Below are 23,777 nucleotides of genomic sequence, written 5' to 3'. Positions count from 1 at the left end.
ATGGTCCACTTGCTGCTGTCCTTATGTAAACTCATCATACTCCGGTCCTAAGTGGCCCGGGACAAGTGTAACACCTTCAGTCAGCCGTTGCAACACCACAAACATTGACCCAAAATTCACGGAATGCAATTGCCACTGACTTAAAAACCAAAAGTGCCTGGTGGTGTTGCAGCGAACATGCAATTTCTGAAAAAATGGTCAAAGCTCAGCTGTTCAATGGTAAAACCCCTTCCCCTAAACAATTATTTTGTTTCTGGCTCTCCCATTGAAAAAAATGCAGAAACTGGTCTGCAGAATGTGCAAGACTATCAAACGACTGTCTCATCAGGCAGGGGCACTATTACTCGATAATGCTTTGCTCATGCGCTTTATTTGCAGAAGACAACATATTACTTAACAATGCTGGCTGCTCTTAACTAATCAACATCGCGAGAAGATATTGAAATAAATCCTTACATGGCCTGACAGTTTAAGTATGCTGTAAACATCAGGGATAGATGGCTATGTTTTGATGGATTCCCAGCTCCGCCACTTAATTCCTTATCTTCAAATATTGGAAGTGCTTAGAAAACTGCATAATAAAACGCATTTGGGAGGGATGAAGGGGGCAATCAAGACCGACTACCATTTTGTGTGTAAAAGGCCGCTTTATTTGAAACAGGTGCACATCACATGTATTAACCCCTGGCAACCGCCTCACAAAACTAAACCTCTCTAGACATCGAGTTACCTGACCCCTTAGGTTTGTGTCTCCCTCCACCCCTACGATCCCCACATGATACAATCCCCCCACCCTGCATATACAGATATACAAATTCCATAACATCGTCATGTATCATTTTCTCCCCTACATCTTAACTCCAAACCTTGTAAAACCTGCAGACCTATCTGCCTTATTGCAACTGTAACTAACCCCTCTAATGTAACTCCACAACTGTTTTCCCTTTCCCCGCTCCCGCTCCCCAAATCCCCAAACATCAATATAAAGACCCGAACTCCAGCCAAACTTGGCCAACATCAACCCAAACTCCGCCACCCAGGGAAAGTGGGGTAGGTGGTCACATTTACCCACTGTTCCATGCGTGCTGGGCACGAGTCGGGGGTACACGTGGGTGGACAGCGTCCAACCACTTTTTACACAGGGTGAATGCCGTCCACCCTGCTAAAAATGTGGGCCCCACTGAATAATATGCTGAACTCGTCCAGGTGTAATTTCCAAACACGGGGACACTTTCAGCAGTACCTGCACATTGTCTGCTTTCCATCTGCAACAATCGACAACATGCAGGCGGGGAGGGGGCTTTCTTGTTTTAGACTCCTGCTGGGCCCATAACAAAGGCCGAATTTGAGGGGCCATCTGGCCTCCTTTTGTTCGAGTCTCTTGACTGGGAGCAGTCAGGAGCCTCACATCTGATGCAAATGAAGCAGAGAGGAAACAAAGGGTCACACCTTGTTCGCACTTCTCACATACTTAAAGAGAGGCACCTTTTCACTTTGTTCAGTCCCTGTTTAGGAGATATGCATAAACTGTAAGAATATCAGATGTGTTGGTCTTTCTCAGTATTTACACAAAGCAAATTGCATTTATATAGAACGTACTTCCACTGAGGAGGCATTGAAATAATTTAAGTACCAATTTTTTTTTCCTGTATAGCCCTACTCATCCCAATGCATGGTGACAGAGCACTTTACATCAACACGTGCATATTACTTGTACAATAAATTATACGTTTGTAAATGAATGTACAGGATGTGTTACACAAAACGGGGGAATTGCAAGGTGTAGAAGTCACATATCATCTGCCATAGCTCACTGTGCTATTATCCTCGCAATGCGCTCAAATGTACACATGATAGACCTGCTAAGCATGTATGTGAGGGCTTTAGATCTGATGTCACTTCTTGTGATGCTACTCACTGTAAAGTTGTGGCTTGTGATGCTTCTTTCTATGATGTCAATTCCTTTGATGCCATGTGTGATGTGCGCCGATATGTCACTTGCATACTGCCAAACTATGTCAGTCCATCCACTTATTTTATAGGTCTCGCCTAGGCAGCGCTACGCTGTCTCATTGAAATATGCTGTATTCAGGTATGTGCATGATGATCCACCCACTTTTTGCCCATCTTTTTAATTGGCTCCTGTTACTGTTGTTTGAAAATGATGGCTTTTCATTGGTCAGTAGGCTTAGTAGTCCCTCCTTAGTACCACATTGTCTCATCTTGTAACCTCCCATGAGGACACACCCTGTTACATGTGTAATTTCTCCTTACATTCGAATTATAGCTGAGAGTACTGTTTTTTCAAATCACTTTCTCCTGCCTGCAGGACACGCTCTCCCCAACTCTTATTTTATTTTATTTTTTTAGGTCGAGCCTGCAGCACTTGTAAATCGTGTCTTCGCTCCTTACATTTGCTGTGCTTTCAAAGACCGAGGTCAAATGTTAGAGGCAGTTTTCCGAGTGGCATCTGTAGTGTTGCAGGCTCTTTAAAGCCACTGTCATCAGAGTAAACCATGCAGCAGGCATGAACACTGCCTCAGCATAGCTTTGGTTGTGTGCACGCGCTCACATCTGCTAGAGGTTTGAGGTGGTATGGACAACGTATGATTGCATTTTCCCCATATATATGTGCATGTGTGTGTTTGTGTGTGTGTATATATGTGTGTGTGTATATATATATATATATATATATATATATATATATATATATATTACCTACTGGCTATCGCCAGTAGGTATATATAGTTAGGATTTATTCCCTATGGGATTTTTGAAAATTCTATGTCTAATAACTTTGGCGTTTGTGGACGGAATCGGCTGAAATTTTCAGGAAAATGGCACATTTTGTTTCTGAGCAGCCCTTGAAAATTTGGGGGGTTTTGTCGAGGGGGGGCCGAGAAAAAAGGGGGGTCCCAAAACGCGTTTTTCCCATGTTAATTTCCATAGGGCGGTTGGACTCACTTTTAGCTCGAACGGCTGAATGGATTTGCACGAAACTTGGCAAAATTGTAGGGACTGTTAGCCCGATGTGCCTTTGCTAGGTCTCAATATATGTGCTCCAGTAGTTTTTGAGAAATTAACGTTCAAAACAAGATATATATCTGTAACAGCGCTCCGGACTGCGCTCCGGTTCGCTTACTTTTCGCGAAACGGAACTTTGCGATGCGAAGCTGATTGGCTCCCCTGTGTCTGTCAACATTCTAAACAGTCCGGAGCGGCCGCCATCTTATCTCTCGGTAGGATCGAGAGAGAAGAAGAGGTGAAAAACGAAGGGGGAATTTAATGAAAGGGGGCAAGGTATACCCCTCTTGACCCCCTAGGAATGTTGTTGGGGTTATTAAAGGGTCCCGTGGGGAAAATAAAAAAAAAATGATTTTTCACGGTAGAAGCGCTTCACGGGCCGCGAACTGGGCCGCAAACTGGTAGCGAAACGGGAATTCGCCATTTTGTGCTTCGTTTTAATTAAATTACTAGGTATAAGGAGGTGCGGGAGACGTATCCTAATCCCCTATGTTTCCTGAGGGTGGCTGAGGAGGCTCATATATGTTGATACATCTCTTCCAGCGGCTGTGCGTGAGTTTTTTTTTTTTTTTGCTGCGTGACGTCTGTTAACGCTCGATTCGATGGAAATCAGCAAGTGTTGACCGCCAATTTGTCACTGCGATAAAATATTTTGTTATAAATGAATCCTTATTGATAAACATTGTCTGCGCCATCTTGCCTTTTTTCCAATGCCACAATTTTGTCGTGCACGGCAGCCATTTTAGATGCCAGGCTGGTCCCAGGCTATCACCTACCCCAGCGGATGTAGTTTATGGCCCCAGCTGTAGAGAATCCAGACATGCCAACCCTCCTGATTCAGGCGTGAGACTACTGATTTCAGTGCTAGTCTCCCGCCTCCCGATTTCTGCAAGCAAAAACCCGGGGGCATATTACCAACAACTAGCGATAATTTTTGTCTCTAACTTGTTTAGAGACAAAAATTATCGCCGCACATCGGCGATTTTTATCGCAGATAAACCTTGCTATTAGCAAGGTTTATCGCAAATGCGATAAAAAACGGCCGCAATGCATGAATATCGCAGAAAAGTCAGCGATATTCATGCATTATCGAGCAAATGCTGTTAGCCATGTTATCCACCTCCCATTGGATAACATGGCTAAGAACTGCTCAGGTCAGGTGTTAGCTTTTGGAGATATTCGCGCTTAGCGCGAATATCTCCAAAAGTTGGTAATAGGAGATAGCGATGTTAGGGACTGTTTCCAGTCGCTAACATTTTGGCACGCCCACTTTGCATGTCATTAGTGATAAATATCACTGACATGCAAAGCGGGGCCCAAGATGGTCGCTATCTCCTTTTAGCTGTCACTAACTGGTGTTAGCGACAGCTTGGTAATAGGGAGATAATTTTATTTCCGCTTTTTGGCTTTTAAAGCCAAAAAAGCGGAGATAAACCCCCTTGATAATATGCCCCACGATTCCTCGGGGGTTTCAGCTGACAAGGCTTGGTATTGTGTTACGTGGTAATTCTTCCAGGAAACGTCAGAGGGTCGATGCAGGGGTTCTAGAAGGGGTGATAAACCATTTAAGCCTCATGAACTAGCGCATGGTCTTTTAAAGATCTGTGAAGTACTCGGGGCGGCGGTGTGTGTGTGTCCTCTTTCAGGAGCGGGCGGGGGGGGGGGGGGGGCACTGCCAGCAACTTCCAGGCCAGGCAGTGTTCAATAGTTGCATCACCCTTTCTCTGCCTGCTATTGCGCTCCATGCTTCGGAAAGGTAAGAAAAAGAACGTGCATTTGAGTTTGAAATGTCCGATCCTGTAGCAGTACACTTGCAAAGCCCACACATGACAATAACCAGATTCAAGGCCCCATTCACCCGTTTTAAAAAAAATATATAACACTCCAACTAAGTAGGATTATAAAACTTTATTAACTTTTAAATATAACGAACGGAACAAAAACTGTAAAAACATTTAAACATTTTTCACAAAAAAAAGCAACAATGGTCAGAAGCTGTCTTTTGTGCGAATAGTCCCAAGGCAGCACAACGTGCTGAGTTCTGGACGGCACCCAGGTGATGTCACCTGGGTGCCGCACTGGTTTTTGGGATCCTACAATGCAGCAAAGAAAAACAGCGTGGGGCGTCCAGGGTGGTGCGGAGGGAGGCCTCGTCAGTAGCGGTCTGTTGTGCGAATAGTCCCAAGGCAGCAGAACGCGCTGAGATGTTGATGGCACCCAGGTGATGTCCAGTAAACTGCCGCACTGGTTTTGGTATCCTACAATGCTGCTCCAAAAATTGGCGTGGGGCGGCCCGGGGGGGGGGGGGGGGGCGTGGGGGAGGCGGCGTGAACGGGCCTCCCCAGGTGGCGGCCATCCAGCTGAGTTGCGCCCGCTCTTGCGGCTACAGCGTCTCGCTCACCATGTTGTTGAGTTGCTCCCACTCTTGCAGTGCAGCGATAGGCGGCTGCCACATGACTCTTAAAATGGCGGACGGCTCTTCGGTTTTGGGCCTGGTCCACTAAAATGGCCCTGGGACACCTTGGAACTCGGACGCTTGCCTGCTAGGGCTTGGGCTCCATTCTCGAAAAGCGTCCCCTCAGCCGTGAAGATTCTACAAAAGTCTTGGGGGCCCTCGACTCCTGCAGGCTTCCGGTGGGGAGCGGCTGCCATGATTGCTCGCGGAATGACCACGACGGAGCCACGAGATGGTGGTGCTCTCATGCTGACGCCAGCTTCAGTCTGAATCATCCAGAAACAAGGTGGGGCTTTCATCGTTTGGGAAAAAAAAATGTTCTAAACCAATGAAAAGTGTTATTTTTAGGTCATATGACCAAGCCTTCCATCTTTAGGAAACCAAAAGTAAAATGAACCAATGAAAAGTTTTATAAACAAGTCACATGACCTGTTATGCGGCATAGGGCTACAAAAAGCGTAGAAAATCCGTTGGCACGTGAGGCGGCGTCAGTAGCGGACCGATGTGCGAATAGGCCAAAGGCAGCACAACGCGCCGAGATCCGGATGGCACCGAGGTGGTGTCCAGCAAATTGCCGCACTGGTGTGGCCATCCTACAATGCTGCGCCGAAAGACGGCGTGTCCAGCTGAGTTCCGGTCACTCTTGCGGTACAGTGACTCGAACGCGCCGAGATCCGGATGGCACCGAGGTTGTGTCCAGCAAGTTGCCGCACTGGTGTGGCCATCCTACAATGCTGTGCCGAAAGTCGGCGTGGGGTGCCCCGTTGGCTTATGAGGTGATGTCAGTAGTGGACCGATGTGTGAATAGGCCGGAACCAGCACAAGGCGCCAAGTTTCGAATGGCAAGTCCTGGATGTTGAGTGCCATAGTTGAGAGTTCTGAGCAGTGCTTGTAAGACTATCTGAAGCTTATTTGCACCTGCTGCAGCTTCACTATTGCCCAAGGTGGTGTCCAGCAAATTGCTGCACTGGTGTGGCCATCCTACAATGCTGCGCCGAAAGACGGCGTGTTCAGCTGAGTTCCGGTCACTCTTGCGGTACAGTCACTCGAACGCGCCGAGATCCGGATGGCACCGAGGTGGTGTCCAGCAAGTTGCCGCACTGGTATGGCCATCCTACAATGCTGCGCCGAAAGACGGCGTGACCAGCTGAGTTCCGGTCACTCTTGCGGTACAGTGACTCGAACGCTCCGAGATCCGGATGGCACCGAGGTGGTGTCCAGCAAGTTGCCGCACTGGTGTGGCCATCCTACAATGCTGCGCCGAAAGTCAGTGTGGGGTGCCCCGTTGGCTTATGAGGTGATGTCAGTAGTGGACCGATGTGTGAATAGGTCGGAACCAGCACAAGGCGCCCTGCACTGTTGAGCTTTTTTCAATGCCTGTTTTTTGTTGTTTCCCCTCCATCAAAAACAAAAAAAAATATAAAACTGTGCAAAAATACAAAAAAATGTTTAGAAAAGCAGTGCTTGTAAGACTGTCTGAAGCTCTTTTGCACCTGCTGCAGCTTCACTATTGCCCTGGTGTGGTCAAAGATCGCCCATGACATAGGCGGCCGGCTCCCGAGGTCCGGCGGAACTTTTTTCCTTTTCCTTTCTGCTTCTTGTCCCACAATCCGTTTCACCTGAAGACACGACCAGGTTCCTGAATGTGTGCAGGGGGACGCTATTGATTGAATGAAAATGGCGGCTTGACACAAAGCTGACTCAAGCGTTGCTGTTGATGCTATACAGACAAAAATTGGTTTTCAGTTTGTACATTCTTCAGGATTTTTTTTTCCATCCAAGGCTGATTGAGAGTTTGTAGAAAAATGGCTTCAGATTTTCCACATATTACTCTTCAACATTCTTCCTAAATGTAACAATGTGAGACTCACTAGGAGAACGGCTGTTTATGTTTCCTTTCAAAATGCTGCCAACAATATTTTCTGAATGGAAGACACCATCTTGTAGCATAAAGGGCCGAAAGGGGTTCTGGTCTGGCCGATTGTTGGTGGAGACATTTTGACTATATCTTGGACCTGCCCGGCCTCGCCCAAAATGGCGCCGGTATAAATGGGACTCGTAACTCCTTGCCCGCAAATGTATATCTAGAAAATTTTATTGTAAGTGGCCCTGTCTTATTTTAATTACAAAATGTACGTCCACCGATTCCGCAACTGTTAGACACCTTAGTTCTTGCAACCTAATGGCCCGCTCGTTACGTTCCTCTACAGTGTAAATGTCTCCTCATCATATACGATTTCAGTTTGCTCCGTGGCCGGCCCACGTGGTTATAGGCCCGTATTTGTATACTGACATTTTCACAATAAAGGTTTTTAAAACAAAACACGGTAGTAGTATTTACATTGGTAAAGTTTTTACTTTTAGTCACTGTTTTCGAATCAGTAAAAGGCAAGTGAAATAAAGCAGTCCAATTACATGACGGATAAAAGGTATAATATGTAGGAACGTAGTAAAGATAAATGGTCAAGGGCAGTTGTGTTTTCCACTCCTGCAACATAAAGTGATCGATAAGAATCTGATAATCAGGCGTATCGGCGACTAAGACAGCAGGCCGAGTCTCTTTTACTCAACGGCTCCGTCATGGAACGAAGAAACGCCCTTTTTCTCGAAAAAGGAATATATTTTACTTGCAGGACAGTTGTAAATTTTCCAGGAAAGTACATTAGCCTGGAATATTATAACATATATGTTTAAAAAAAAAAATGTTCGAAAACAATAAAAAGCGTAATTTTTAGGTCGTATGACCAAGCTTTTCATCATTAAAATATCAAAAGTAAAATGAACCAATGGAAAGTTTTATTAACAAGTCACATGACCTGTTATGCTTACGTTACGCGCTGCGCGCCGCGCCCCGGATCACTTCCGGGTGCGCTAACGCGGCGTGTCATATAACGCATTACGCGACAACGTAGGTCAAGAATATAGTCAAAATGTCTCCACCAACCAGCGTTCGGAACACAACCCCTTTCAGCAGTCCAAAAAGTTCTGTTAAATGACAACAGAGGGGACAGGCAACAAGAACCATCAGTCAAAGAGGGGAGGGCAAGTTCTTCTCTTCCGGGTCATGTTGGGGCGCTACCGGAACTGATCGAATTGGTAGTCTACAGTGTTTCTGGATGTTTCAGAATAAAGCTGGCGTCAGCATGAGAGCACTACCATCTCGTAGCTCCGTCGTGGCCATTCCACGAGCAGACATGGCAGCCGCTCCCCACCAGAAGCCTGCGGGAGTCGGGGGCCCCCAAGACTTTTGTAGAATCTTGACGGCTGAGGGGACGCTTTCGAGATTGGGACCCAAGCCCTATCAGGGAAGCGTCCGAGTTTCAAGGTGTCCCAGGGCCATTTTAGTGGACCAGGCCCAAAACCGAAGAGCCGGCCGCCATTTTGAGAGTCCTGTGGCAGCCGCCTATCGCTGCACCGCAAGAGCGGGAGCAACTTAACTACATGGTGAGCGAGACGCTGTAGTTGCAAGAACGGGCGGAAAACAGCTGAATGGCGGAAGAGGCACAGTGTAGCAAAAGCGGGCGGAATGGCAACTAAAACGGTAAAGGGGCGCCCCACTACAGCGTGTCTTCAGGTCAAACGGATTGTGGGACAAAGTCCAGAATAGAAGAGTCATCAAAAGGCAAAAAGTTCCGCCGGACCCCGGGAGCCGGCCGCCTATGTCGGGGGCGATCTCAGGCTACACCAGTGCTATAAGACTTGGGGAGGGGGTCGGAGCCAAGCGTCTTCTCCGAGTCCGTGCCATCACACCGCCCCTCGGGGGCCTCCGTCAAGCGGTTTAGGGAGGTACCATATAACATTGTTTTCAAATGCAGTCAGGTCCACAAACGACCCTCACTTACTTTGAGAATAGTGAAGCTGCAGTAGGTGGAAATAAGCTTCAGACAGTCTTACAAGCACTGCTTTTGTAAACATTTTTTGATTTTTTTGTATTTTTGCACAGTTTTATATATTTTTTTTGTTTTTGATGGAGGGGAAACAACAAAGCACAGGCATTGAAAAAGGCTCAAACTCAGAACTCTGAACTATGGCACCCAACATCCAGGACTTGCCATCCGGATCTTGGCGCCTTGTGCTGCTTCCGACCTATTCACACATCGGTCCACTACTGACATCATCTTATAAACCAACGTTATGTAAATAGTTATTTAATAAAATGTTTTACCCTGTTTCTTTGCTGGTGTGTTGTCTATATTTTTAATATTTGCATAGGGTTTGTCGTTATTTTGGGCGGGATGGGTGACGGAGCCGAGCTGTCTTGCAGCCCTCATGGTGTGGAGCTCAGTTCATCTCACTATTTTCGTATTTCTCATGAAGGGTTGTTTATAATATTTCTATTTTAGCGAGGTCAAAAAGAGATCCAATTAGTGGCCTACTGATTTTGCTCGATTACTTTTATTTTTTTACACGATTTTTCACGATCTGCAAAGACTAAACAGAGTATTGCGACTTTGTGCTTGTTTGTAAATAGAGAATGAACCAAAGAGAATCAATTGTAAAACAGTAAATGCTTGGATAATAATCAATCAAATGGAGAGACAAGCAGGCAGGACGGATTACAACGGGGGTAAAGGCCTGCGTTAACTACTCTTCACTATCTGCAAAGAGAGAGTACTACTAAGAGAAAAGAGGGGAGGGGGGCAGCGTTCAAAGCACATCAGCGTGCATAAACACGAAAAAGTTTTTATCTATCACGTACTTGACATTTTAAAGCTTTTCATATTTGATATTAAAAACCATTGAAATTCACTGAAAAAACCATAGGTTATAGTCGATATATAGTTAGGAATTTGCATTTACAAAACCTTGAAAATTCAATGAAAAAACCATTGGTTTTAGGCCATATATAGTTAGGGATTTGCATTTACAAAACCTTATTTTACTCGCATAAAACCATTGAAATTCCATATATAGTTAGATGCGCTAACTATATATCGCGCACCCGCAATCCACTGCTGATGATGTCACATATTACATCATTCATGACATGGTCAGTGACATCACTGATGACATCACTGATGACAACTCAAATGACATCACTGACAACATCACAGATGACATCATTCATGTGTTAATACGATGAACCTCTACAGACTCTGATATAACCTTAGATACACTCAGTGAAAACAGACACTCACAGATTGTCACTCATCCATGGAGTTACTCATACACCTAGACAGTCATGCAAAAAATCAATCACACCTCCAATTCCTCAACTATACAGTTATACACACCTTACTTATTGAAACATATTCTAACACATATTTACTCTCTTATACAATCACTGATACAAGTTTTCAATGATCCATGCAGCTACTCACACATTCACTGGCTCTTAAACACAGTAATTTATATATGTCAACTCTCGCATGTACTGTGTTTTACATATGTACTTACTTTGACATGTAGCATTGAGATATCCAATCACTCACCAATACACTCATGCACACAGTCAACCACCCATACAGCTGTTTCCACATGCAGTTTTGAACCCATACATCTAGTGAATCAGCTGTTCACACATCTATGCACAGAGTCACACATTTCCCAGCCACTCACACACATACTCAGTCTCCCATACAAATACTTGGGCAACCAATCAATAACCCATATAGTTACTCATATAGCTACTGATCAACACATGCAGCAGTTTTCAGAACAACAGATATAATGATGCACAAATTAATACAGTTTAATCACTAACCCATGCACTCAGTGAGACACATTTAATCACTCCCTCATACAATCAGTTGCACCTACTAAATCCTTCATCCAGACATTTATACATCCACTCATTCTTCAATATGTAAGACATATTTTAACTTTACAGTAACATACAGTCACTGGATGTTGTCATCAGTGATGTCATCAGTGATGTCACTGACCATGTCATGAATGATGTAATATGTGACATCATCAGCAGTGGATTGCGGGTGCGCGATATATAGTTAGCGCATCTAACTATATATGGAATTTCAATGGTTTTATGCGAGTAAAATAAGGTTTTGTAAATGCAAATCCCTAACTATATATGGCCTAAAACCAATGGTTTTTTCATTGAATTTTCAAGGTTTTGTAAATGCAAATTCCTAACTATATATCGACTATAACCTATGGTTTTTTCAGTGAATATATATATGATTCAAAGTCCTGCTCCGTTCTTTACACGAGGAAAAGCATTCCTATAAACACCGAAAACCACAGGTACAGACCACTCCACAGCGCTAAGTTTTGCAATTCAAAGGTGGTTTATTCCCTCGTAGTTGCCAGCATGACGCGTTTCGGCTACGACACGGTAGCCTTGATCACATGCCAGACAGAACCAATAACAGTGAATAAATAGGGTGCACACTTAACACAAAGGGGGCGTATACAATCATAGACACTGAAAACATACATAGTTTACACAACATCCTGTTAAAAAACAGACCCCATGTTTACCAACGTAAAATACGTAGATTAGTAAATAAATATTGAATATGCATATTGTATACAACCTATTGAATTAAAATCATTTTTAGAGGTTGACAGTTTATGAAATCATAAAACCATTTATATACAGCATAATTTTCAAGCTTATGTAAATATCTTAATTAAGGATCGAGGGTCTACAGGATAAAAATGAATATCTGGATGTTTTAGATACATACAAGTAGTGTCTGCTGCCCTTCGATGTTACTAAAGTGCTAGTGCTAAAATTCATGATCGATTTGTGCAAACACATATATATCATATAAACCCGTTGATGTTCCAAATAATTGCCACCACACCTGCTTAACTTTTTGTTGATGGATGCCTCCAGAGTGCATGTGGCCTGCACCAATTTATTATACACCAAAGTACCTCCACCAGGAACATAACTGGAGCACTCCATGTTCATTTTATTTGCACTGGGTAAGACGCGATTCAGCATCAAGCCTTTCTCTAATGCCCCTTGTGTATTAATTCATTTACGTGCAGGTGGTTAAATACTCTGATTGGCTCCCCTGCAGTGGAAAGCAGAAAGGACAACAATTACGCATTCGTCCTTTCAGATTGTATCGCCGCCATCATAGCATATCCTTGATCAAATTACATTACAGTCATTGTGCCATTTTTACATCTCAGTGATGACAGGAAAAAGTTACTCAATGTTCTTTAATCATGCGCTGATGCCATATTATTCTACTGTTCCTTTTTCTGGAGGCATTAGCGTAGCACGATAACCCATTCATCTGCCGCTTACTGCCCAATCAAAGTTTTATCCCTGAAAGTGCTCGGTCACAATGACCTCCACCTTGCCATGTTGTCATGCCCCAACTTGCTGTGAGCAGGTACATATTTAATTTTCACGGTTGCAGCGGTTCAGGCAGGTTTAAAACATAATATTTCCAACAAAGTGCCTCCGGAGTGCATGTGGTTTGCATAATTTATTATACACCAAAGTCCCTTCACCAGGAACTTGATCTGGGGCACTCTTCCCGGTTCAATGTTAATTTTATTTTCACTGGGCACAACGCGTTTCGGCATCAAGCCTATCTCAAATGCTCCTTGTGAAACAGTAAATTTACGTGTATATATGTGTGTATATATATATATATGAGGTTGAGACGTATTCATAGCAGAGAGGAAAATCTACTTAAAGCTCAAACTGAGAGCGCTAATAGATTTAAAGAACGAGGCTATAGTGATGAACTCATAAACACTGCCATCACCAAATCTATGATTAAAGAACGTTCATCCCTATTACTGACAGGTAAAAACACCCAAGTCATTCCATTTAGACCCAATAGTCTTCCAGCTAATGTAGGTACAATCTCTAACAGGGATACTCCCTTTAGAATAATACTACAATATAGCCAACAACACAAAAAAATTGAGTCTATAATTAGGAAATACTGGCCCCATGTATTATGTGATCCGGTCATCGGTGGTACCTTACCGATGCGACCGTCTATCACTTACGGTAGAGGCCGCTCTATGAGGGATGAACTTATAAAGACCAGTCCAGAAGTGATAGAATCCACAGATTGGCTCAAAACCCACAGTGGATTCTATAACTGTAAAGTATGCAAGGCTTGCAGGCAGGGTGTAAATATGAAATTCTATATTTCGCCTTTTGACCACAAAAAACACAAGATAAAACAGCTTTTAACCTGCAAAACAGAATTTGCAGTATATGTGTTATCTTGTCCCTGTAAACTTTTGTACGTGGGGAGTACCAAACTCCAGGTACACAAACGTATTTTACAACACCTCAGGGCTATATCTAACCAAGATAACACATATCCTGTGGCCAGGCATTTTAAATCTGTACATTATTCCAACAGCCGGGAACTTAGTTTCTTTGTAATTGACTCGGTACCAGCCAGTAGAAGGGGTGGTAACTGTGAAGAAAAACTGCGTCAGTTAGAAACAAGATACATTCTCGAGCTTAATACTAAACAGCCTACAGGTTTAAACATGACTGAAGATTTGTCCACCTGTCTATAAGCCTTCTCATGTCAAATGTAGCTGCTATATTGGCACAGTTCTATGGTTGATTTGAGTTGCAGTACCTCATCCACTGTTGATTTTTGTACAGTTATCTCCTATACATAGAAAACTCTCCAGGCTGACATCAGGGTTGCGGTTTGTCCACACATTGCGTATGTAGTTTTATCCTATTTTTACCCATATTTATATTGTCATTTATATTTATATGAAATGTAGGATGTATTTATGAATTTTAACAATTATAAGTATGCATATACACAATAGTATGAGATCATCCTATGAAGGTCTATACTTCCTATTATTGTGGGCAACCACTTACCCTGTGCAACCAAACTAGCCACTACATGAGTGTAACAACAATGAGATTACTGTTATGATACAGAAATATGTATTATGAAATTTGTTTGAGTTAAACCTTTCCAAATCAACCTTTGATTACAAAACAGCGAATTTATATGTAACTGAATTGTCTAAAAATATATTTTATTGGGGCTCCAAAATCCTCTAAAAGAATCTTCTATATCTTCTTAAGATTTTCCTGTAAATGTCCATGTGACAAATATGCTCATCGTTAAAGATGGGAAAGTTCGGGTATTTACACCGTCATTTCTAACATCTTTGCGCATTATATTTAACCAATTTTGGGCTCAAAATTGTAAAAACTCTTGTGAACATCATTGCGCACCTACAAGAATTCACCTGTTGTTGCACTTGCACGAGCACTTTATTGAATAAGGTAAAACAAGTTTTTAACTTTATTTTACGTTTACTATTGCACGTTATCACGTTAAAAAATGTAATTTGATCAACATGGGTTTCATGTACCATTTTAATTGATATATTGAATCAAATACTGATATGAACTGTGGTTTTGTTCCTTTGGAACTCTTTTATGTCTATGGTTATGTTTACCTGCGGTATTGTGTTGATGTCATCACCGCTGACAGAGTATTTAAACCCATGTGATCCTTCACACTGTGTCATGTGATCAAGGTCCAAGGCGGGACCGAAACGCGTCATGACGCTTAAGCACCAAAAATAAAGAAAAGCACTGAATTGAGGTCCGTGTCCGTATCTTCCTTACTACTGGGATTGTAGTTTTGTATCTGCTGATACGGAAACTGCGAGATATATATATACATATATACTCCTTGTGAAACAGTTAATTTACGTGCATATATATATAACATATATGTATAATTTGTTCCCAGTCCGTCCTCAGCCTAGGATGTCTGCACAAGAAAGCAAGCAGCACAACTCTATCCAGGTGATAGATAGATATATAAACAAAACCAAGAAGCTTCACTACTTGCTGCACTTTGCAGAACGGATGCCTTCGTCTTGAAAGTTGCAAAAACAACAAGTGATGGACCGAATGTGGATCAATGTCACACATTCCCCCAGTCAAAAGATCTGGGCCTAAATCCATCGTTTTTTTGCACTCCACACCACCCTGGGTTAGACAATGGCGATATGCAAATCAGCTCTGACCATGTTGCCCCATGGGAACAGTCCAGTCCGATTTACAAAAGCCATGTCCTTCTCAGAACGGAATCAAGCATCCGAGGACCGGACCGGTTTCGAGGTAACACCTCTCATCAGCCCGGCTAGCTTGACTCCAAGTGGTGTGGAGTCCCTTGCTCATTGCACCATCAGGATTCAAGCAAGCCGGGCCGAAGACGGCTGTAATGCCAGAAACCGGTCCCCGGAAGCTTGTTTCATTCCCAGTGAAAGAATTGGCTTGGTAGTTTGGTCTGCCCTGTTCCCATGATGCACTGGTCCAGGGACAGACTAATTTGCATATAGCCAGGTTCTGAGCTGGAATGGTACAGTGAGCTAAAAAACGGTGTTGGATCAAGCCCTGATCTCTTGACTGGGTGAGAGTATTCTGCTTAATTCAGAAACTCTGTCCATCACCAGCCCCTGTTGTTTAATTATTTCGTCTTGAAAGTGGCCTGACATGAGTAAATTCTAAACCAGGAAGCTCCTCAAGTAAGCAATCGGAGCTATCAGCAGCTTCCAGAAAATCACTTTATTCGAACCAAACTGATGCGTTTCAGCAAAACCGCCTTTCTCAATGTCAGTTGCATGAAAAATATCACTTAGCACGTTCTTTAAATACATGTTGGTTCACTCCCATTGATAAATAGGTCATAAATGACTAGAGAGGACTAGTTAGTTCTCCATACAATGTCTTGTTAACCATTCGCCATTACTGCGTGTTTACTCAAAGATTAGTTAATCTCAATGATGATGCTTGTAAATTCATTGTGCCTTCAGTAGGCTTTTCTTCCCATAATGGGTGCGAGTCATGTGGTATGTCAAAATCATTACATGCCTATCTGTTTGTTTTCGCAGTTCTACTCACTTGAATCCTGCTTGCATAAGTACTCATCGCAGATAAGTCCTTTAAAAGGAAAGTGGTATATCCATTAAACAAACTCATATCTGTATCACTCGTTCTACCGCAATTGTCTAATTTTTGGTAACATACCTATTAACGCTTATCCTTGTGACAAACATCTATCCATTATAGTAATGTCCAGAGTTCATGTCGGCAGGTATAGTTCCTCATCTTGTCTGCGGCAGTCCTGGCAGTCATATATTAATACTTCTCCAATACCACTTGCTGACCTTTATTTATTTAAGTTTTATATAGCGCTGGCTAGACCTGGAGGTATCAGAGCACTTTACATGAGGAAGAAACTTTGTTTCAGAACATGGTTACAAAGTTAAATCAGTTACTGGAGTGTAGTTACAGGAATTACATGGGTGCAAAAGCATAGCATAAACATGAGGTAAAACGTAGGCAAGGGGAGAGAAGATTAGGGTAGAGAGGGAAGGAATAGGGGCGGTAGATGGAAGATAATGGAGGTAAGAGGAGGGGGAGGGTGTAGGAGGCACAATGGGGAGATAAGGAAAAACAGTGTCTGACGTCCGGCTGGGTAGGTGACAGCCGAGGGGTGAACCAGAGCCAAACTCCTCTATAGCTGCGTGGGACAGCTCCACTGGTCATTGGCCAAAGGATGCTTGGGCACCGCAGTACATACAGAACGGTTATAGTTTCCGCCTAGGGGGCATAGTCCAAAGGTTCCATCGAGCGCGCCGGTCACGGTGTACGGTGCTGTACTCTCGGCGGTAATGGGATAAAAATGCAGGCCTCCGCTGGGTGAGCCTCCCTTATCACTGTGGACTCTCTCAGAGGGGTCTCTGAGACTCCTGGGTATACATTTTGGAACCCTCCTCAACAAGGGGAGAAGGAGTGCTTTGGAAAGGGGCCCACTCATGGTGGCCATTATTAGAAAATTGGTGTGTCGGATATCCCCAGTGGCGGCCGTCTTAGATGCCTCCTTGACTATGCCTCACTGGCCTTGGGGAGAGCAGGTAGGTGGTTACAATCCAGGTAGAGGGTGGAATGCCAGGCAAACAGATGCCTTTGTCTTGAGAGTGGTCTCACATGAGTAAATTCTAAACCAAGAAGCCCCCACAAGGAACTAATCAGAGCACTCAGCGAGTTCCAGCAAATCGCTTTATTTGAATCAAACAGATGCATTTCAGCCAAACTTTCTTTCTCAATGTCGGTTGCATGAACAATATCACTTAACATGCCTCTAAATACATGTTGGTTCACTCCCATTGGTCAGTAGAGCATAAATAACAAGAGAAGACTGTCAGTTCTCTATACAGTGGCTTGTTAACCATCCACCATTACTGCATGTTTACTCAAACATTATTTTATCCCAATGCTGTTGTGAGAAACAGTATTAATATCACAGAAAATTAAGAAATGGACCCCTCACCCTTTTCAGTTCCAATGCGTGCAGGGAATGGGGGTTATAAAATATGTCCTCCCTGCTCAAGCTGACATGAGCTGCCTTCACATAGTTAATCCAAGGGATTTTTGGTGCATAATCAGGGAACAGGCAATCTGAGAGGATCTGTTTGTTCAGCTTAAGTCCCTACCCAGTCCAGTCCAGTTCAATTAAAGAGATATGCTAGGGACCCTTTACTCAGTCCTTAGAGCATACCCACTTATCTTTTTACTATAGTTGTCCAACGACGTGAATAAAGATTAGTTTGTTGATTGGCGACTATTTTTACCTTTTCTGACAACCTACCAGTGGGGTAACATTTGAAGATCTCTGGATACTGCCACGATACACCAGAGACTGCCTCGGGCGAGGCTGGCATGGTACAAGTTGTCAAACCCTATGACTATTGCCACAACGCTAGTGTAGGGCGGAGAATAAGATAAACCGCTACTCGAGAAACACGGTGTTTATGAGGGTTTTTCAACATATATCTCCTGGCAAAGTGGTTACTAGTGTCCTATCCATTTTTGATTAAAATTAACTCTAGTGGACTCCCCTGCTGGTAGTAATAGACTGGGTATAATGTGCCCATTGGGAGTACTGCACCGATGCTGAGGTGTTAGCATGTCGGTCTGATAAGAGGCACACAATATTCAGGTCCACCCCCTCGCAAGAAGTATGAAACAACTTCCTGCGGTTAACCCTATCAAAGGCGGACGTGAGGTCCATACATGCCAGGTGAAGCCATTCAGGCCGGGCAACAGTATACTTGTTAATAATTAAATATAAATTAAAACATTTGTCAGATGTTGACCGGCCCGGCCTAAAGCCACATTGAACCTCTGAAAATATGTCTTTCGCATCAGCCCACACCTTCACCCTGTTTAGAAGTACCTTCCCTAGAACCTTCACTGCCGATTCGATCAATGATATCGGGCGATATAACTTGAGGTTGTTCTTATCTCTCTCTCTCTTCCCCCCCCCCCCCCCCCCCCTCTTGAAGACACAAACAGTTACGGCAGTGGACCTCAAGGGAGGAGCATCCCTTGCGGCAGCATTTAAAATAAACGTCGAGGCTGGGTCTAAGATTGCAATAGTTAAATTAATCAAAAGCATCACATCTCAGCATAACCACCGGGTAATGTAGTCAAAGGAGAAACCATGATCGAGACACAACTTTAGGGGCCATAAAGAATAAAGCAGTTTGACACTTGCAGGGTACTTCCTTATTCTGTGTTAAAATAAGCACATTTACATTTGGCCACTCAAACACACACTGGACACAATTGCCCTACTATTGATAATAGAGGTGCTTCGCCTGTTTGTGTGTTATTACGTGAGCCTTGGCTAGATAGGACTATTCACATGAATGACGGAACACTGTTTTTGCATTGTGTTGTTTCTAAAACCTATTTCTAGCAGACATGACTCCTCAAAAGACTGCTAGTCTTTTGCTCATACGTTGACTGGCTCAATATCAAAACAAATTATACGTTTTACTGAAACTGATAAAGAACCTGAGCTGAAAAGAGCACGGTCATGTAAGCTAGAAGTAGCTATCAAGCAATTCCTGGTAATGATCTAATGCATCTCCATGTTTAGTTTCTTTGGAAGTAGGCCTTGTGTTTTAGTTAGCACATTATTACTTATCTTTTTTATTTAAATATTAAAAAAGAAAACTTATCATTGCTTATATGTCCATCTGAGTTTTTACGTTTTGATGGGGTGTACCAAAGGAAAATGGTGCTGGTTATAAATCTTTCAAATAATGTATTCTCTCTAATCTGAGAAATTGAAGTTCATCAGTTTTTAAGCATCTTCAAATTACTGTGATTTTCTTTTCTAGGCAAGAAGATGAGAACACTCTTAAGTCGGAGGTTAATACGTATCAGCCTTCAGAGGATCCAATAGTGGTAGGTCCTGCCAACGTTTAAGCCTTGCATAGGTTGTCTATATTTACATCTTTGTATTAAAGTGTGTCGGGGGGGCATTTTTTTCTTTTATCATGTTAAAGTGATGCATGCTTTGTGTTTGTGGTGCATTTTTGTTTGTTGGGTTCCATAGTAAATGTTTGCTTCAACTTGAAACAAGTTTACAATGCTCAATCAACCACGTAGAAGGCAGGGCCTTGGTGATTCAGACAATTTCCTTAAATATCAAGAGTTTAAAAAAATGGGTGTGTGAATTCATAATATATAATATATCACATATAGTCATAACAAAATGATATGCAATTTGATACAATGGTGTATCGATAACAATTATTTTATGTTTGGAAAGGACATTTGGAGACAAATACGCGGTGTGGCCATGGGATCCTGCTTCTCCCCCAGCTACGCGTGCTTGCACGTGGGGCTGTGGGAGAAGCAGGAGCTAATTGGCATTCCAGGTTTTGAACGCATCAAGCATTGGATGCGTTTTATTGACGATGTGTTTTGTGTATGGGAGGGTGATGTGGAGAGTGCTCAGTCATTTGTCAATGCACTCAACATCAATCATTTTAATTTATTTTTCACATCCAATATCAGTACCACAACTGCTGAATTTCTTGACGTTTGCATCAACATCAATGGCACTGTTATTGGCACTTCCCTACACAGAAAATCCACTGCTGGCAACAGCATATTACATGCCAGCAGTGGTCACCCAAAGCATGTCATCAATAGTATCCCTCTTGGTGAATTGTTGCGCTTAAAAAGAATATGTAACACACAAGAGAAGTTTGAGGAGGGTGCCGCTGCAATGTTAGCTAGACTTCAAGCAAGAGGATATAGCAAAGGTTGTCTAGCTAATGCTTTGCAACAGAGTAGAGAGAGATCAAGAGTCTCTTTGCTGACACCCAAACTCCCTGTAAATGATACCAATGCTGATACAACCAGATTAATAACGACATACAGCAGACAACACCGCCAAATTAAATCCATAATGACCAAACACTGGGCAGTCTTAAAAACTGATGGTGTTCTACGTGACATCACTCCAGTCAGACCCGTGATTACATTCAGGCGTGCATACAGTATGCACAGCAAACTGGTTAAATCCAGTCCTGAATTACCCGCAGTTAACCAATGGTTGGGAGGTAAAGGCTTTCACAAATGTTCCTCTTGCCGAGCCTGCAAATTTGGGCAGAACACAACTCATTATTTTACTCCGTTCTCTGACATTGAAGTTCCAATTCTTGGCAATTACAACTGTCGAACGGAGTTTGCTATTTACGTCTTAACATGCACCTGCGGTCTGCGCTATGTAGGCAGTACCGGCGCCCAGGTGCATGTTAGAATATTGCAACACCTTCGTGCCATTGTTAATCACGACAGTGCTTATCCAGTGGCGCGCCACTTCAACAGCAGGCACAACAGGGATCTGTCGTGCCTATCATATTATGTCATTGACGCTGTTGCTCCTCGTAGGCGCGGTGGCGATCGTGATAAATTATTACGCCGACTGTAAACGCGATATATTATCAGGCTCGACAGCAAACAGCCCAACGGGTTGAATGCGACAGAGGACATGTATAACTTTCTGTAGGAACATTGATCGAACACCCTCAGTCTGCATCCGACAAGTGCATTGTAAATTTGGCTCTCTAGCTGTTACACCACCACAGCGAAATATGTTTATCCACATATATCCCAAACTGTATATAATTCCTGGTAATGCACCTATTTTAGGTGATCTGCAGTCCGATTTTCGTTTCTGAACTGGCCGGTCAGGGCTCTGAGCAGGGCAGTCTTTTAACAAATCACTGGTATAAAAATTACTTTAGGTGGTTCAATTGCACTGTGAATAAATTTGAGCACTTGAATTTATGTTTTGCACATATATAAAAAACATCCTTTTTGTAAATAGTCCTTAGTATTTATGTGGTATAAAGTTTATAATGTATACATTTTAAATAAGTATATAGGACTGTAGCTCAATCTCATAGTCTAACACTTAGGTGCTTTCTAATGAGATATTTTCGGTTTTTTTCACATAGTTTTGCCAAAGTTCTGTATCAATTTAATAATGGCACTGTGTTTATATTCAACATTAAAACCCATACATAATATTTTACGTAAATAATTTGGGCATGTTCTATTTTTGGGTGTTATTTGACTGAGAATTGAATTATGCATTCATGCATTGCATTTCAATAACTTTATTTGTAACTTTACACAAAATGCATTCAAGCAGTTATGTTATGTTTACAATTCAACGTATTTGTACAATCAATAATACAACTTTTCATTATTTATGTCAAAGTCCCCGTCATACATTATTTCGTTAAATATGGGTTTAATGTTTATATGTTGCCAACACACACTTCATTGTACCAATGCGTACTGTGCCTTTAAATTGTTTAAATCAGGCTGGAGGTTTAACTTTGTGTTGCACGTGTGGTAGGTGTGGCCCATAGGAGGGGTCAGAACTGCAATTATAAAAGTATTCCCGTAACAAGAATGTGGTGTGTGAACAAGAGTACATCTGTACTCGAAACGTTGCATTTTTGAAAGGCACTGAATAAAACAACTTGCCTGGATAACGTGGGGTCTGCCACTTCTTTCGCCGCTCGTGTGTGGAGGTTTGAAGATTTCGTATATATATATATATATATATATATATAATATATATATATATATATATATATATATATATATATATATATATATATATATATATATATCCTACTGGCGGTCGCCAGTGGGTATATATAGTTAGGACCTAGTTACCATAGGACATTCCAAACATTCTATTGGGAATAACTTTGGCGCTGATTGAGGGATCCGCTCCTTCCCTGAAAGTTTCGGGGGGATTCGTCAAGCGGGGGCCGAGAAAAAAGGGGGGTCCCAAAACGTGTTTTCCCCATGTTAATTTCCATAGGGACATTCTGACAAGGCTACAGCTCGAACGGCTGAACGGAATTGTACCAGATTTGGCAAAATGGTAGGGACTGGTATGCAGAAGTGCCTTTTGTATGTTTGGTGTAAATCCCTCCAGTAGTTCTTGAGAAAATTGAATTTGAAATTTTTCAACTCGCATTTTCTATGGGACCTTTAGACACGGCTACAGCCCGAACGGCTGAACGGAATTACACCAAACTTGGCTAAATGCTAGGGACAGGTATGCAGTAGTGCCTTTTCTATATTTGGTGAAAATCCCTCCAGTAGTTGTTGAGAAAATTGAATTTGATCAAAATATATATCTATATTCGCTCACTGTACGCGTACGGTACGCGTACCGTATGAGTACGTGCGCGTACCCTTACGTGCGCGAGCGAGTTTCTGATTGGCTGGCAGTCGACTGTCAACATTCCAAACTGTCCAAACCAGGAAGTGTTGGCCACCATCTTGTTTTTCAGGAGAACTGAGGCACAAGAGAGCCCTAAACAAGAGTGGAAAACACGAAAAGGGGGCAGGGTAGAGACCCCCTACCCTCTAGCCCTTCTCAGGGGGTCCCAAAAGGACCCCCAAGGGCAAAAAAAATCCCCCAAAAAATCGCGGGGTACGCGCACCGTACGCGTAGGGGACGCGTACTGTGCACGTACCCCGCGATTTAAAAAAAAATTACTTTTTTTTTGCTCTTGGTGGTCCTTCTGGGACCCCCTGAGAAGGGCTAGGGGGTCAGGGGGTCTCAACCTTTCCCCCTTTTCGCGTTTTCCACTCTTGTTTTGTGCTCTCTTGTGCCTCACTTCTCCTGAGAAACAAGATGGCTGCTCAGGTGGTCCCAGAAGGATAATAATAAAATTATAAACGTTATCCGCTAATAGAATCAGCATTTACAAAACCTTTGAAATTTATTGAAAAAAAATATAGGTTTCACGCCTGATATAGTTAGGAATTAGCATTTAAAAAACCTTGCAAATTCACTGAAAAAACCATAGGTTTCAAGCCTTATATAGGTAGGAATTAGCATTTAAAAAACCTTGCAAATTCACTTAAAAAACCATAGGTTTCAGGCCTTATATAGTTAGGAATTAGCATTTAAAAACCATTGAAATTGCTCCTATATAGTTAGTTGTACTAACTATA

At 42.7% G+C, this 23,777-nt stretch overlaps 1 protein-coding gene across 1 annotated transcript in view; it reads left to right on the top strand.

The window, feature by feature from the left end:
• Positions 1–23,777, top strand: part of LOC147666019 (uncharacterized) — a 382,025-nt gene that overhangs the window by 160,158 nt on the left and 198,090 nt on the right. Inside the window, exon 2 of the mRNA XM_086949318.1 lies at positions 19,613–19,679. Coding sequence (XP_086805444.1) covers positions 19,613–19,679 — 67 coding nt within the window. The remainder of the gene's footprint in view (positions 1–19,612; positions 19,680–23,777) is intronic.

Source organism: Lissotriton vulgaris, unplaced genomic scaffold (assembly GCF_964263255.1).
Source record: "Lissotriton vulgaris unplaced genomic scaffold, aLisVul1.2 SCAFFOLD_821, whole genome shotgun sequence".
Classification (NCBI taxonomy): Eukaryota; Metazoa; Chordata; class Amphibia; order Caudata; family Salamandridae; genus Lissotriton; species Lissotriton vulgaris.
The sequence above is the reverse complement of the archived record's forward strand: the minus strand, read 5'-3'. Positions and strand labels throughout refer to the sequence as shown.